General features: G+C 43.5%; 1 protein-coding gene and 1 non-coding gene across 2 annotated transcripts in view; one reads left to right on the plus strand and one right to left on the minus strand.

Annotated features, from left to right (window-relative positions):
• The window catches only part of KBTBD12 (kelch repeat and BTB domain containing 12), a 40,692-nt gene that overhangs the window by 20,335 nt on the left and 2,502 nt on the right, over positions 1-17,855 (minus strand). The window contains exons 2-3 of the mRNA XM_060111512.1: positions 14,603-14,873; positions 12,256-12,406 (exon numbers count right to left, since the gene is read on the minus strand). Coding sequence (XP_059967495.1) covers positions 12,256-12,406; positions 14,603-14,873 — 422 coding nt within the window. The remainder of the gene's footprint in view (positions 1-12,255; positions 12,407-14,602; positions 14,874-17,855) is intronic.
• Positions 6,593-6,700, plus strand: LOC132498107 (U6 spliceosomal RNA). Its single transcript, XR_009533719.1, has one exon. It is a non-coding gene; the product is annotated as a U6 spliceosomal RNA (small nuclear RNA).

The raw sequence follows: 17,855 nt of genomic DNA on the forward strand, positions 1-17,855 counted from the left end.
TGTTTCTTCCCAATCCCACTTCCCCAGCCTGTCCTGCAGGCGCAAAAGCTGAGCCCACAGTGGGAGAGGGAGAGTCTGGGGTCGTGGTTGGGAGCCCGAGTTGCAGATGCCACAAGCTCAGACTAATGTCACACTGTCCCCACGCCTGCTTTTCACCCAGTTCTGCCGACAGGACCCCTCAGACATCTCAGGCCTGTCCCTCCCCCATAGGTGTACAGAGCTTTGACGACCGGCCACCGCACTGCCCAGTCCTCACCTTCCTTCCCCTCCCATCACCCCCTGCCCCCCACCCCCTCATCCCCAGCACCCTGTGCTCCAGGCTCTGCCAGCTGCCTGCAGTTCCCCAAGCAGTGAGGTTATTCATCTCCAGGCCTTCGCTTAGGCTGGTCTCTGCCTGGACTGGCCTCTCCTCCCCACCGTGACAAACTCCTCTTTCAAGACTCAGCTCAGTAGCCCCCCCTAGGAAGGCCTTCGTATCTCTGCAGGCGGCCACTCCCTCCTTGAGCCTCTGCTGCCCTCTGAACAGAGACCAAGATTCCTGTAAATAGCGCTGCTCTTATTTATCTCTATGTGCGTTTCCCTATTTGATTAGGTGTAAGTCACCGCAGGGCAGAAGAATGTCTGATTCACATGTGTGCGCCCCACGCTTTCCACCCGGGGCAGACAGTCAAGAAAAAATAACTTAACTGAGCGCATGAATGGACCAGCTCCTCACCTGCATCCCGGGTACTTTTTTTTTCTTCTTACGCTCCTTTGTCAAAACAAAAAGCAATGACTAGCTTTCCAGAATGTGTCAAGCACTGAGTCCAAACAGCTGAAAACTCACTTCCTGTCAGATAATAAATATTATCTTCTTAAGGATATAGGACTCTCAGCCCAGATATGGAGAGAAATTGTTGGTGTCTGTTGTTGGGCTCATTTTTCCCCCAGGTCTGCCTGCCTGAACCATCACTAACCTCCCTTAACTTGGGCTGGACATAACCTAACAGGACACAGGCCAAGTTTATACTAATACTTCTCTCAAGTGACCCTGCAGAGAACCATTAATCAAATATATTCCACACCTTGCAAATGTAGACGCACAAGATGTCCAGTATGAAGGCAAAGTATGCATCATTCTGTTCCCTGAGTTTCTTTTAAAGGAGGCTTGACAGTATGTGCTGAATAACTACTATAGAAAAAAGGTCTTGGGACTTCCCTGGCGGTCCAGTGGTTAGGACTCTGCTGCTTTCACTACCGGGGCCCAGGTTTGATCCCTGGTTGGGGAACTAAGATCCCACAAGCTGCATGGCGTGGCCAAAAAAAAAAAAAAGATCTTAGTAAGTCTTTGGTATATTTATCTTTTGTGTAAATAAAATGATTTACAGAAAGTGATAATTTGTGCTCATTTCTGTATTTACCCAAGAACAGGTGAAGGGAGTGATTAAAAAAAATGATCACATGTATAAATAAGGATAAAGTAGTTGAAGATAATACATTTTACTCAAAATGACAGGATTTTAAAATAATTGATATCTTCTTCAAAACATCAAAGTTTTTCCATTTCAAGTCTTCATGCTGTTTTAAAACATATATTACGTTATTCCCCGCTGTAGTGAATTGACGATTTCAGATTTAACATTTTCTCAAGGATTCAGAAGTAACAATACAATCTGTTTTCACAATATGCTATGGACATAGATGGTTCTATACACTAGGCTACATGAAGACATACCTAAGATTTGCTTTGTTGAACAAAATTCTTGCTCTCGGTATGGCTTTTAGCAATTTGCCTCTTTTCATAAAAGCAAAGCATAAAACATGTAGTAGCACAAGGCTTTGGCTGTGTTCCCTTAAGCTTTTCTGCAAACATAAACAACAAGTCAGAGGCCCAGATGACATCCTCCTAAGACATTTCTCATCTGTTCTCAGTAACATGATCATCTCTGTCCATCAGGGCTTTTCACACTGTAGAAGCTTCTGAACATTCTCTCATTTCAGCATCAAAAACACTTTAAGGGCTTCCCTGGTGGCACAGTGGTTGAGAGTCTGCCTGCCGATGCAGGGGACATGGGTTCGTGCCCCGGTCTGGGAAGATCCCACATGCTGCGGAGCGGCTGGGCCCGTGAGCCATGGCCGCTGAGCCTGCGCGTCCGGAGCCTGTGCTCCGCAAAGGGAGAGGCCACAACAGTGAGAGGCCCGCGTACCGCAATAAAAACAAAAACAAACAAAAAACAAAACACTTTAAACTTCTAGTTAGTCTTAAGCAATCTGTAAGCATACTTTGGCTATCCACTTCATATCTGTACTACGTGTTAGAGAATAACAAGTTTAAGGTGTTTTTTTTCCCATAAGACAAGTCTACTGAGAAATCAAAGACAAATATGAAACCATTATAATACAGCATTGCAATTATACATTGATCGAATAGAGTGCAATTTCTCACTAATTGTCACAATGAAATGTGGAACTGTCCACTCTTTGTGAATCTGTAGGATGTCAGTGATGAAAATGACTAAAGCTAAGTTGCGATTTGAGAGCCATAGGCCAACTTTGGCCTCTGAGAATACTTATTTCTGGGTTCCCCACTGAGGGTGCCAGATAATCAAGGTGAAGATCCTTCATAGGATTAACTGCAAGTACATTTCATGGACACTGACAGCAAAAACATGGTGAGTCATTCAGTGTAGTTCAAATCCAAGTCTTTTCTCAGAATAAAGCAGACTCTGGCATTCCCTGGAGAACTTCTTTGGCTGTTGAAAAAGTACATTTCTTTCCTTGTTTAGCCTGAGCTTAAGAAGTATGTCTCTAAGCCCAGAGCGCTCTTGGAATGAGTTCAGAACGTACCCAACAGCCTTCTCTGATGACTTGTGAGTGCAGGATGCTCTGACCAATGGCCTGACCTAGCTTCCTGGAACACACGTGCTGTCCAAGGGAAGACACCTTGCCTCATTCATCTCTGGGTCTCTCCTAAAAGCCAGCTCAGGGCCCAGTTACGTACCATAGGCTTAGTCAATATTTTGAGCGTATAAAACCTCCATTAACATGATGTCACCTCTTCCTTTCCTCACAGTATCAGTGTTTCTCAACGTGCAGTCCCGTGGGCATTCCCACCAGAATTGCCTGACGCTTCCCGCAGCTCAGATCCCCAGGTCCCACTTCAGACCCACTAGCCCAGAATTGGCCAAAGGTGAGGGCCAGGAATCTGCCATTTTATTTTATTTTTTTTGCGGTAAGCGGGCCTCTCACTGCTGTGGCCTCTCCCGTTGCGGAGCACAGGCTCCGGACGCGCAGGCTCAGCAGCCATGGCTCACGGGCCCAGCCGCTCGGCGGCATGTGGGATCTTCCCGGACCGGGGCACGAACCCGTGTCCCCTGCATCGGCAGGCGGACTCTCAACCACTGCGCCACCAGGGAAGCCCAGGAATCTGCCATCTTAATGAACAGCCTGGGTAATCTGAGGCAAACTTATATTTATTAAAAAACTGTTTGGAATTTTATATATTTATTTTTTAATGTTTATTTATTTGGTTGCACAGGGTCTTAGTTGCGGCCGGCGGGCTCCTTAGTTGTGGCATGCGAACTCTTAGTTGCAGCGTGTGGGATCTAGTTCCCTGACCAGGGATCTAACCTGGGCCCCCTGCATTGGGAGCACAGAATCTTCACCACTGCGCCACCAGGGAAGTCTCCAGAATTTTATCAAAAGAAAGAAAAAGGCAAAACCTTAACCATAATGAAACTTGGTCCTTGTATCTAAGAGCGTAATTCACCTCTAGACTGATCTCTGACACGCATTTACTGCAGTAACTGGAACCCTCTGTGTAACCCCCCTCGTGGTGCACGAGGGCAGGGTGCTGTCCGCTGGAGAAAACAACACCCGTAGCCGCATGGGGAGACTTAATATTAGCTGGTTACTCGGACAGGGAAGTGAAAAGTCCCTGCTTTAAAAAATTCTCCACAAGGCCTGTAACTCTGATGATTTTTGAGGCTTTTGTCCTGATGGAAGAGCAGGATAGAAAGGTCAATTCAGTCAGCTGACGTTTGTAAGCATCCATCACGTGGAACAGGCCCGGCGGCTGTCAGAAGAGACACAGACCAGAGTGAGGCAGGGTGTCTGCCCCTCGATGGTCCCAGGAGCATGGGGAGGGCCACGGGCAGAGGCAACACAAGGATACATTGTCCAGAGGCAGATGCTTAAAAGCAGAGGGAAGAGCATAAACAAAGTGCAGAAGGGAGGCTTGTTCAGGAATGGCCCTCAGAGCCCAAGGCTGGGGCTGGGAGGGATGTGGCTGCAGAGTCCAGCTGGGGCCAGCCTGAGAAAGGTCTACACGTTTCCACAAATAGATTCCGGTGCTCACTTTCTATATTTGACTTTGCCTGACCTGTCAAACTAAAGCAACTTCTGAATACAATTTGACTTTTTAAAAACACTAGATGGGGGGCTTCCCTGGTGGCGCAGTGGTTAAGAATCCGCCTGCCAATGCAGGGGATACAGGTTTGATCCCTGGTCCGGGAGGATCCCACATGCCGCGGAGCAGCTAAGCTCATGTGCCACTACTACCGAGCCTGTGCTCTAGAGCCGGTAAGCCACAACTACTGAAGCCTGCGCGCCTAGAGTCCATGCTCTGCAACAAGAGAAGCCACCACAATGAGAAGCCTACGCACCGCAAGGAAGAGTAGCCCCCGCTCACCGCAACTAGAGAAAGCCCGCGCGCAGAAACAAAGCCCCAATGCAGCCAAAAATAAATAAATAAATAAATAAATTTATTATTATTATTTTTTTGCAGTACGTGGGCCTCTCACTGTTGTGGCCTCTCCCATTGCAGAGCACAGTCTCTGGACGCGCAGGCTCAGCGGCCATGTCTCACGGGCCCAGCCGCTCCGCGGTACGTGGGATCTTCCCGGACCAGGGCACGAACCCACGTCCCATGCATTGGCAGGCAGACTCTCAACCACTGCGCCGCCAGGGAAGCCCAATAAGTTTATTTTTTTAAAAATAAAATTAAATGAAATTAAAAAAGAAGAAAAAGTTTTTTAAAAAACCCACACTTGATGGAAACCCAAAGTATATTTATGAATGTACATTGTCATTTCAGAAGCAAGCATAATATATTCAAAAGTGTAACTAATACTATGAGAGCTAAAGTTTATCTCACAAAAACATTTTTCAAAGAGAGAACCCCTGGTACCATATTCAAATCAGTATTTTTATAACAGAGCATCAACAAGAGCTCACAATTGGGTTTAATGAGGTGGAGCCCAGAAGGTTCTATGTTTCTCAAAACTTTACTAATAAGAGTCTGCATCTAATTCGTTTCCTACCTGATTCTTCATAAAAGTAGGATTGAAAGCCTTTAAAACGAGGAGTTAATGTCTTCTCATAGCAATAGAATATATTAACCTAAAAATTTTTGGACTATCTTTTTAAAGCACTTTTTTTAGAAGATTAAGATATATTTTGGATTAAAGTAGTTTGTCTCATAATGAGCTCTCATGGTACAAATGACAAAAGATCTTTCTTAAAACACAAAGCATTTTAAAATGCATGACCTTGAGCGGCACCCTTCTCCTCGGTCTCCTCCCAGAGGATTTCAAAGGGTTCTGTCATCAAGACACAGCCCCACTCTTTCCTGCTCTTCCTGAGAAAGGGCTACCCGAGAAAGCTCTGAGAAAAGAGTCAACATGGAAATCAGCCCATTTTACATACCTGGGTTTTTCGTAAGGGCCTCATTTATTCATAAGGCTCATGTAGACGCTTTAAATTCTTTTCAGCTTTCCAGGACGTTACCCACCAGAAGAGCCAAGGGCAGTGTGGGGAAGCTGGTAAAGTGCACACATAACTGCACGAGCAATAGAACCACTGGAAGCAAACGATCTAGGCATATCTGTTTCTGCACGTTTAAGAAGGAAATATATAGTTTTCCAGGAAAAACTATCCAATAGCTGACTAAGACACCCCTTGCTAGTTTGCCATAATTCCAGAAATCATTTTCATCTAAATTCAGATTACTCATGGTATCTGTGATGACATGGTTTTCAAAAACAAGCATTTCCACAATGAAACTTTAGCGCAGAGTTTAACTGAGGCCAACATTCTTAAATCTTTACAACTCAAATTAAATTAGGGTCAGCATTAACCAGAGTGTCCAGCAGTCTGACGGGTTCACCTTTAGTTCCCACGGAAGAACACATCCTAGACAAGGTTTTAAGAGTCCCTCCCCACGCAGAAGTGCAGGCTGTGTGAATGTGCACTGGGCCATTGTGTGTGTTTGCAAGGAGAGGAAGCGAAGAGAGTAGAAAGAGACGGTCCTTAGACTCCAAATGCATGAGGGCAGGGTGACCCCAGCACAAGGATGGCCCCTCAGTAGGCCGCACGGCCCGCACAGAGACCTGTTGAGGGTGGAGCTGGAATACTGCAGGCTACTAAAGGAAGATTTTGAGCATTACTAGGGCACTAGAGTGTAAAAGGACCCCTTGCCGCTTATTTCAGTAATAATAATGCCTATCATTATCATTTATTGAGCACTTAAATGCCTGGCACAGTATCCATCTCTCTCAAGTGTCACAACTGTGTTATTAGCATCCTCATTTTATGAATGAAGAAAACAGACTCAGTGCTCGCTTCGGCAGCACATACACTAAAATTGGAACGATACAGAGAAGATGAGCATTTGCCCCTGCGTGAGGATGACACGCGTATTTGCGAGGCATTCCATAGTTTTATAGCTGATTCACTTTGTTATAAAGCAGAAACTAACACACCACTGTAAAGCAATTATAGTCCAATAAAGATGTTACCAAAACAAAAAAGAAATGATGGTCTAATCAGCGAAATACCTTTGGGGAAAAAAAAAAAGAAAACAGACTCAGAGAAGTGACCCAACTTGCTTAAAATCATGGGGTGATAATAAGTTGCAGGGATAGGATTTGTCTGCAGGAGGACCTTTACTTTATCTCAAGCAAAGAAGACACCTGGGAAATCTTTGTATAGATGGGATTAACTCAGAAGGTTTTTTTTTTTGTTTTTTGGCTGCATTGGGTCTTCATTGCTGTGCGGGCTTTCTCTAGTTGAGGTGAGCCAGGGGCAACTCTTCGTTGCGGTGCACGGGCTTCTCATTGCGGTAGCTTCTGTTTGTTGTGGAGCATGGGCTCTAGGCGTGCAGGCTTCAGTAGTTGTGGCACGTAGGCTCAGTTGTGGCACGCAGGCTCAGTAGTTGTGGTGCACAGGCTTAGTTGCTCTGCGGCATGTGGGATCTTCCTGGACCAGGGCTCAAACCTGTGTCCCCTGCATTGGCAGGTGGATTCTTAACCACTGCGCCACCAGGGAAGCCCTTTTTTGTGAATTTTTATTCTTTATGTCTCTAATGATATTTTTCTCTCTATCGTCTTACTAAGAGGGATGATGACCATCATAACTCTATTACTTGACTCTCCCAAACTGTCGCCTGTGCAGCTAATTGGAAGTATGATATAGAGATAGGCTACACGAATGTTATCAACAATGATACAATACGAAAATGAAGAAAAATGTCCTTGCACTGACACAGAGGGATTACAGTTTTCTTGGGATGTAATAGTGACAGTTTACCACGAGCCCTAAAGACAGTCTACCTATGGCTCCAGTGAGGCTGATCACATCTCTAATGCAGGCCCCTGCTTCTCTCTCTTCCTATGTGTGAGCCAGGCTCTGGGTACCAGTCCAGGACCAGGACCAGTTGTCCTGTCAGCCTATTAGTTAGACACTGTGTCTCAGTGTCCATGTCCCAATACCCTCAGGGGTTTACACCCTCTAACAGGGCCTGAAAGGACAGGACGAACACTGGTGGAGTAGAATCCCGAGGCTAACCATCCCATGCATGGCTGCTCTTCAACTCAGGGGGTCCTCAACAATCTGTCCCCCGCTTTGGCTGATGTAGAAAATAGTAAACCAACCAGTTAAAATTCCTTTGCCCAGATAGTTAGGGAAATCAGCAAAGCCTTGGATTTTTTGGTTGCTAACCAAGGGGAGTCTGTGCCGTTGCTGACAGTTCAGTTTGTACCTGGATCGACGGCACAGATGAGGTACAACAGTTTCTATCCGCGCAAAAAAAAGGGGATTATCAAGGAAGACTATCAGGGAGGACTCAGGCAGTTGTTGGGACATGTTTTCATGGTCGGACCTGGAAAAGTCCAGATGGTGCCTTTAGAGTGTCCTCCACCTCCTCCGTGTCATTATCTGTTACACTTGTATGTTGCACAGCTTGATTTGTTTATCCAGAGTCTTAAATCTACGGAGCCACTGCCCTAACAAATGTTCCAGCAAATGACGTAGAGGCAAAAACAGAATGGACTTACGCTGATGGGCACGCAAACTGAAAATCAGACCCACAGATAAAATCTTGTCTTCGAGGAGAAACAAGCACAGTGGAGGACATCTGGATCACACTCACGGTCTCTCCTTTTGCTTTGGCTGTTAGAAGACCAAAGGGGAGAGTGAGAGTATATAAAAGGGCCGCACCCCTAAGAAAAAACTATTTTTACTACCGGCATTGTAACAAGCCAACATCGGAACTGGTTTTCAACCTGATTACTCAGTCGGTGACAACCTGCTTCAGGGAACCTGCCTCTGGAGCAGCCGGTCAGAAGCTGACGCATCTCTGACCCCTCTGCCGAGGCTGACTTGACACTCCCGCCTCTGCCACGAACACAAACCTCGCGCCTAAGGGTGACAACACCCCACTCCCACCGCCGTGACAGCAGTAACCCAGAGCAAACCCCTGCCCACAGCCTTACGATTATCCATCTGCTTTGCCCGGTGACAAGGTCTCTGACCAGCCAACCCTCCTGCACGCAGGTGGGCAACAACGTCAGCGCTTCTGATTTCAGATGCTGAGTAGTGGTCTTATCCTTTAACCGCCACCAGGAGTCAGCATTCAATGGAGAAACAGACCAAATTAATATCCACTGGTGAAGTGAGGTATTAGAGCGTTAAAGTAACTCCGTGTAATCTTTCTCGACCACATTTGGACTCATCCTGTGCCTGGTGCCAAGTGTACCATTCTCCTTTTTCTTCATTTGACTAATTCCTACCAGTGGTGTGAGTTAGTTGCCATCCGCATAGGTGTGCGCTTAGCCCTGTGTATGCACGGTTGGTTCTCTGTACCTTGTCCGGGGCCATCCCTCCTTCTGGGCTCAGTGTGTGTCTCCCACCCCTGGGTCCTCAACACTCAGCCCAGGGTCTGACACGTCTTATGCCCCAACAGGTATTCGTTGAATCAAACTGCAGTATGATAAGAAAACACAGTATCTCTCTGATGGAAAGTATTAGTCTGATACCCGTGTTACTCAATTGAATTTTACCTGTTATTTAAAAGGACTTACTTTCCACTGAATTTTTTCTCCCTTCAATTCTGAGAAGACCTCTCCTCGTTTGCACTCAGCTCCTAATAACTGTTTTCACTCATGAGTCCCTCGATGCTTCTCCTCCCCTCGAGCCCAGGGCTCTTGCTACCTCCTTCCTACTTCCTTCGATGTATAATTTTGAATTTCTACACCATATTTTCTCTCCTCAGTATGTGTGTTTCCCACACCCCTTTACATCTTTCTTACCTTAACAGCATGCTTTGTAATTTTAATTTTTTAAAATTTTATTTCATTGTGGTAAAAAACCTTAACATGAGATTTACCATCTTAACAAAATTTTAAGTGCACGATACAGTATTGTTCCTTTTTTTTTTTGCTGTGGTGTGAGGTAAGGGGCTGAACACATTCGTTGGAAAGTTCCTCTTTCCCCACTGACATTGCCCTGACACCTTGTCAAAAATCAACTGAGTAAAAATGTAAAAATTTATTACTGAACTCTTATTTCTGTTCCATTGATATATATGTCTGCCGTTGGTTTTATACCACTATAGCTCGATTACTGTAACTCTAGGTTTTAAAACTGGGTTAAATAAGTCCTCAAACTTTCTTCTTTTTCACAATTGTTTTGGCTATTCTAGGTTCCTTGCATTTACACATAATTTTAGGACCAGCTTGTCAACTTTAAAGAACAATGAATCTATAGATCAATTTGGGGAATATTGCTATCTTAACAATAGTGAGTCTTCAAATCCATACACAAGGATTGTGTCTCTATATATTTAGCTCTTTTTAATTTATTTTTATTTTTTTTCAAACAAATGCAGAAGGAGCCACTTTTTAAAATTAATTAATTTGTTTATTTATTTGGCTGCATCGCATCTTAGTTGTGGCACATGGGATCTTTGTTGCAGCATGTGGGCTTCTCTAGTTGAGGTGTGCGGGCACCAGAGCGCACAGGCTCAGTAGTTGCGGCGTGTGCGGGCTTAGTTGCCCTGCGGCGTGTGGGATCTTAGTTCCCCAAACAGGGATAGAAACCACATCCCTTGCATTGGACTCTTAACCATTGGATTTTTAACTACTGGACCACCAGGGAAGTCCCCAGAAAATTCTTAAAAGCAGCAAGAGAAGAATGACGTCACATGATCTCCCCACTGACATTTTCTTCTCACCTTTGATGCGTTCTTTATATCCTGACCTTGGCAGCCTTGCTCAGACATTCTCTCATCGTGTTTCTGTGCACTTTCTCACTGCTCCCTCTCGTCCTCCTAATTCTTCATCCACCAGCCGCTGTAATCTGCTCCCAGGCACGTGTCCACCTCTCAGCCCCACCCGTCCCTGCTCTTGTGGGCTCACTCACCCGTCCTTCTCGCGTCCTCTACTCCTAGCCTCTCCTTCTCACCTCCAGACCTCTGCTTCTGCCTTTCTCTCTACTGTACTCCCCACGCTTCCCCAGCGCCTCCTTTCGTGGAGCGCACTCTTTCCTCTCTTTCTCTTACCCGCATCTTACAGGTCCTTTAAAATCTCCTCCCTTCCATTCACTCAGTGGACGTTTGTTCATGCTGTGCAGCGGAGCTCCGAAGGGTGTCTTGGTGTCCTTTCCAGGCAATTTACAAGAAGGTGACGCTATCAGTTGTATTCCACATTGCACCTAGTTGTGGCTCCACAGTGGGGGAAATCTCATTTTGCTTCAACTGACACAGCACTTCTTCCCACTTTTGACTGCCTCCAACTTTAATAAGTGGATCAGCCCTTCACTCCTGAGTTATACCTCCATCCCATGTAATCGATCCTAGTTTAGATGTTATCTCTACTGGGCCTGTGACACTGCATAAGGTTATAACGAAAGTAACAAATATAAACCCAGAGGAAAAACTCAGTTATAATCACAAGTGAGTCTCATAACTGAGGCAGTCATAAATTATGTTGTTCTTAAAATCATAGAACTGTTAATGTTTGAGTGCGTTAATTATTTTGCTTCATGCTGTGCAGGCAGCCAAGAGATAACGGCTTCCCTTTAGTTTAAAAAAAAAAAAAAAAAAAGCTGCTCAAGTGCTTGGTTTGCTTTCAGCCCATATTTCTTTTTTCGGCCATCTTTTTGTTACCCAGCATCTTCCCCGTGTTGTTTTTGCCAGTTAGGCATCAATGCAGATGGGACGAAATAGAGAATTGGCATCGCCATCATTTTACCAGTCCACTCAGCCTCCTGTCTCAGCCTCTTTCTTCCCATACTCATGGGAAAGTGATGGAGGGGTGGGAAACGAGGTGACAGAGGGTGACGTTAGGGAGCGGCACAGGGATTAGACGAGCAGAGGACTTAATACAAGGAGTGGGAAGGATGGGGAGACACAGAGGATGTTCAGAGTCACTTTGACCCACATTAGTGGGAACGAACCAGTCTTTTACCAGTCCCTAGTGGGGGGTGCAGGACCACACGTATTCATGCCAGAGAGAAGAAAAAAATGCGTTTGGGTAAAAAATTACTTAATAACCTCTGTAGAAGTTTGGTGGGTGAGGCAACACAAAGAGGACTGGTGTAACCTGTGGCATCGTCTTAACGTCTGCTGCCTTTCTCTTCTGTTAGTACAGAGAGTTACTTGGTTGCAAAAGCCCACGTTTCATTGGCTGAAGGCAGCCAAAGGCTTACTGCCTTTTCACCATATTTTACTTGGTGGGTATATAAGGATGTATCACTACTGTTCTTGCATTCCAAGCGACTTAAAAATTTGATAAAAATAACTTTGCTTTCAACAAGTCAATGGACTTTCATTTAATCTTATGTGACTGTGCTCTAGAAATTAAGAAACAAAAGAGAATTGGGGGCTAGTTGTGTATATAGTTGAACTGAAATGCAAGAGGAAGGGAGAATATTTCATTTTCACTGAGGCAAACTGCTGAGAAAAATAAAAGGAGTTACACTCTTTTAGCTTCTTCTTACCCAGAACATAAATCTCACTGTTGACCACAGCTGTGCTGAATCGGTACTTTGAGTACTTCATGGGTGCCTGCTCTGTCCATTGATCTTGCCTGGGGTCATACTTCAACAGCTTGTTGCTTAATCGATCAGGTTCTTCATCAGGAAGATCCATCTGTATGAAATTATGACAGCCAGTATAATAACGTACCACTTAGAGATCTTCGTGAGTACCTGAATGCAATTAATCAAAGCAGACAGCCAAGGAGATAAATAGAGGTTATTTATCTGACTTGGGGTTATAAGTACACTGTCAATATCGGAGGAATTTATATTCTACGATAATGGGGCTAAGGTGTTGGGTTATAGCAAACAATCTGTGATCTGAGCAGTGAGACAATACATACAGCATTTAAAAAACACAAAATGAAGCACTGCAAAGCCTTAAAAATGAAACCAAGCTTTTTTGAATAGTATTTAAAATATAATTTTATTTTACCAAGCTTTATAGTGGTGGATTAAATAATATTTGTGAGAAGCTAATTTTAATAATTTATAAAGCATTTTTCTTTATACTATTTTTCTAATCCAAATGGAACAAAATTACAAAAACATTTGAGTGTTTTAGTCATGAGAGTATTTTTATACCATAATATAGGAGTGGTCTGAATTTAATTTTAAAGATACATGGATTAATAGAAATTATTTGCAGTTATTTTTACGTATTTATTTTATGTACCTATATATATATATATATTTTAATGACTAGAGAAAGTAGAAGTTGAATACGTACAGATGTATGTGGCTTTTCCTACTCCTAAGCTTTAGGTGAAGTACTATTTTTTGTCAACCGTGTGTTAGGAACTTCTATGACTTCAAGCTAAAGATGCTTCCGTGTCTTCTGCTTTTTGTTTTGGATGCAGGTGTTCCACAGAGAAACGCTTTCCATACGTATGAAGGTTGGATGCGGTTAGTTTTAGCTCAGGGTTCTAGTCACCGTACTGCAGTCACTGCCCCACGCTTGCTTGCAAGTTAATGTATTGCATTCGGTACAGACTAGCAAAAGCTTTCGTTATGCAGTAAATACTGACGTGTTTGAAGACATTATAAATTAGGAAATACTGACTTTATTGTTTTAATTTTCCTTCTAATTTAAGTATTTAATATTTGCTTTAGTGGAAAAAAGCAAAGAAAAGCTTTTCTTTGGAGCATATTCATGCAAAATGAACTCTGTCAATGAATAGTTCTGAAAACGCTTTGTTACAAATAATTTGTCAGGTTTCAGCTACGAACTGTGATTAAATCTAAGCTACTTTTTGATACATAGCATGAATTTTAAAATGTATTAAATGTGAAGTTTGTTATGAAAACAAGTATGATATATCATAAAAGGCAAAATTTAAGCCTATGAAATGATTTAAAAAGCACCAGTTTTATCATGAAGCGCATCTGGAGAAAGAAGAAATCATATAGGCTAAAATAAAATGAGTGTATGTCATGGGGACAGAAAATGAGCTGGTAAGATTAATCTTTATGAGAAAGACTGGTTGGCCAGGGCAGAAGGCAGCTGGAGTGAGACCTCTGTGAGAGCCCCAAGGCGCTCGGAGGGCCACCAAAGAGAAGAGAAAGGGCCACTGGGGTCCCACTCCACGGACCTCTCCATCCTGTCTTTTTTTTTTTACATCTTTATTGGACTCTAATTGCTTTACAATGGTGTGTTAGTTTCTGCTTTATAACAAAGTGAATCAGTTATACATACACATATGTTCCCACATCTCTTCCCTCTTGCGTCTCCCTCCCTCTCCATCCTGTCTTGCGTCCCTTCACTGGGCTTCAAGACAGTCTCTGGTTTCTCTATCTGCAGATGCCCAGCAAAGACATGAAGAGGTTAAAATTGCAGTATACTTTTGTGGAAATGGTTGTGCCATCACAGGATGAACATTCTGGTTTCCCACTTAGAATAAGAACTTTAATATGAAAAAGAACTAAGAATTCCTTGCCTCAGGTCATACAGCTATAAAGCAGAGAGAACTGGGATGAGGATCCAGCTTCTTTGCCTCCTGCTTAGATGCTCCTTACAGATAGCCCCTCAGCATAAGCATCCTTCGTAGTCAGCAAGAATGGGGAGGGTCATGAAGAACACAGCACTAGTACTGAATGAAGTCACGCCTAAGAAGAACACACTTTAAAATTCATTCTCCTAAGCTGCTTTAACACTTGAAAATCTTCCATTTAATACTCTATAACATAAAAGGCATTTTACCGAAATGTGAGTCACACTCTTTTAGTATTCAACAACTACAGCATTTTTCAGCAGAGCAGCCAGACTCAGCACAGCCATGCCAGTTAGGTACACAGGAAATGTCTTAACCTGAGGGGTCCAGCCTCCAATCACGTAAAGTTTATTATTCACGGTTACTACAGCATGACACGCCAACTGTAGTGGAAGGGGGGACACCCTTTTCCAGGTGTCCCTTTCTACAGAGTACTTATCAACACAGTTTGTAATAAGATACTGGTTTTTCATTTTCATCTGTCCTCCTATGACATAGAGGTCGTTGTGGACGGTGCCCAGAGCGTAGAGCTCTCGAAATTCTGTTGTGCATAACTTTTCCCAAAACTGGTTTCCTCTATCGTGATACCTGTAAATTAACAGAGAGAGAACCCAGAATTAGATTTCATATAAAGACAACTTGCCAAAACAACTTGTTTCTTTTCCAGTGAAAAACAATATGATTTGGTTCTTCTAATTGGAGAAGAGAAAAACATTAAGATAGTGATACAGGTTTGTGTTTTTTGGGGAAAAGAAATGCTGAACAAAATATAATGTACATAGAAACAGTCAACCACACCTACCTGGAGAATTTTAGAAAAAAACAATATATAGAAAAAGTATAGATTATCCAGGGACTAGCCTTCATTTCCTAATTCTGGGAAAGAAAATTAAAAATAGGAAAGTCTTTCAGCAAATCATTTTCTAAAAGAGAATATGTAAAAAACAAACATAAAAAATGTCTTATTCTGTTGACTAGAAGTCTCTTTTTTTTTTTTTTTTTTTTTTTTTTTTCGGTACGCGGGCCTCTCACTGCCGTGGCCTCCCCCGTTGCGGAGCACAGGCTCCGGACGCGCAGGCCCAGCGGCCATGGCTCACGGGCCCAGCCGCTCCGCGGCATATGGGATCCTCCCAGACCGGGGCACGAACCCGTATCCCCTGCATCGGCAGGCGGACTCTCAACCACTGTGCCACCAGGGAGGCCCTAGAAGTCTCATTTTAATACTACATTAAAGAAATTTGTTTAGAGCAGAAAATCTGGAAATATTTAAATTCAGATTTCTAATGGGATGATGCAGGATATATAGAATTTTAAGGATTGTTCTTGTGGTTCTAACTGGCTTAGAACAGAGTCAAGAGCATGCTAGTGTATAAAAACCCACGTGTAGGTGTCTGCTGGGCATTTCACAACTATTTTAATCTACGAGGTATGGTAATTTCAGTAATTTCTACCATGAATAATTATGTTGGTCTGAGAAGAGTCTTGGGAGAAGAGCAGGGACACTAGGTGATATGGTCTCTCAACACCTCCTAGAGTCCAACACATTAAGTAATTATCTGAGTGTGTGCGTGTGTGTGTGTGTGTGTAGCATTACGTGGTCACCAAGTGGATGAGTCTGTGCCCATCTTCTGTCTTGCCTCTTGACAATGGCAAGTCTATTTTCTCAAATCATGATCAGGACAAATAGTCTAAGGGAGGACAAAAGTACCCCTGGGGACAGTGGGATAAAAGACGTGAAATTAGTTCTGTCCTCGAAAATCCAGAAAGTATAATTGGAATTCAAAACTAAAACAAAACAAAAAACAAAAACCAGAAAAAATATGGAAAATAAGAAAAAAAATCTGTTGTTTGGAAACAAATTTTGCATCAAACATGTGACAGTTAATCATATTACAGAAGTTTTCCCCATTGTTCCAGGCCAACTCTTATGTTCTTCCCCAGAGACACTGTTTTCCTTCAGGCTGGACAGGGAAGTTGGAAGATGGTGCTTTTTTCCTGCAGGCATGTCTGCCTTGTCACAAACTGAATGCAGACATTTATCAAACCTCACGATGGCTGTCTTCTGTGTAATTCTAGGTAGGAAACCAAAGTCCCTAGCAGCACAGGTGATATTTTCACCACTATTTTTAATTGTTCTGGATTTTAGGGGGGAAGGGAGAATTAGGTGTCTACAGGTGGGGGCTACTGAAGCAAAGACAGTGAATATATAAATAGAACTAAAAAATGGGTTTTGGTTTTCTGAGGCACGGTTTAAGAAAATAGGCCAAGAACCAAATAAATCCCATGAAGGATGGGAAGTACATGTTTGCTGGGCAACTTGCTAATTGGATTTTTGTTTTAACATTTTAAATTAAAAATGGGGAGAGAAAATGCCCAGATGAAACCATAAAACTTATTATTTCGATACGACATAAAGAAGAAGATAATAGTGGCAAAAGCATTCAGTGTTCACGGAGGTTGACAGTTTAAAGACAACGCTTACATCCTCAGCTGTTTGTCTACCAAAGTACGAGAGAGTGTTAAAAGAGATGGAAAGGCATATTTTTTTACAAAAGAAACAACCTACTATAATGCTAATCTACTTCCTCTTTTAAGTCAAAAAGAAATATATCTGCATGGAAATCTGTAAAGTACAGAGGAGAGGCACACGAAGAGCATCTTGGCAAAGAAAATTGAGATAAAGGAGCAGAGATGACACGGCAGGAGTGGACCAAAGACCGTGATTCCTCGCATGTATCACAGACCTGGGGCCAAAGTGACCTTGGGTGCTACTGTCAGATCTTAACTATGCAGGCAGCACTGGGAGTCTCATTTAAGCCTCAAGCAATGCTTCTGATAATCTCTTTATTTGCCTTGCTGACAGTTTCATTATTGCGAGAAGTGAGGAGGGCAACAGATACTTTTACACTAATTCTGACCCATGTGGAAGAGCTGTTGGTGATGGGAACCGGCGTGAGTTCAAGACAGGAAAGAAAGGAAACGCGGGGTGTGTAGTTAGACACACGCATAAAAAGGAAGCAGGCATTCAAAAACAGTTAAAGAGGAAAGACTTTCAAGGATGAAAACACACACTTTGAGGGGGTTGGACGTTTGTTAACAATTAACTCTGATGGCAGAATTGTGGACTACCTTTATTTTATTTTTTAAAATTTATTTATTCATTTTAGTTTTGGCTGCATTGGGTCTTCGTTGCTGCACACAGGCTTTCTCTAGTTGCGGCAAGCGGGGGCTACTCTTCGTGGCGGTGCGCGGGCTTCTCATTGCGCTGGCTTCTCTTGCTGCAGAGCACGGGCTCTAGGCGCGCGGGCTTCAGTAGTTGTCGCTCACAGGCTCAGTAGTTGTGGCTTGCGGGCTCTAGAGCTCAGGCTCAGTAGTTGTGGTGCACAGGCTTAGTTGCTCTGTGGCATGTGGGATCTTCCCGGACCAGGGCTCAAACCCATGTGCCCTGCATTGGCTGGTGTATTCTTAACCACTGCGCCACGGGAAGGCCTGCACTACCTTTAAGAGGACGAAAATAGGTATCTAAAGAACCCGAGGTTCTTGTACAGGAGGCTCTAAGGTGAAAAGAAG

This window comes from Mesoplodon densirostris, chromosome 10 (assembly GCF_025265405.1).
Source record: "Mesoplodon densirostris isolate mMesDen1 chromosome 10, mMesDen1 primary haplotype, whole genome shotgun sequence".
Lineage (NCBI taxonomy): Eukaryota > Metazoa > Chordata > Mammalia > Artiodactyla > Ziphiidae > Mesoplodon > Mesoplodon densirostris.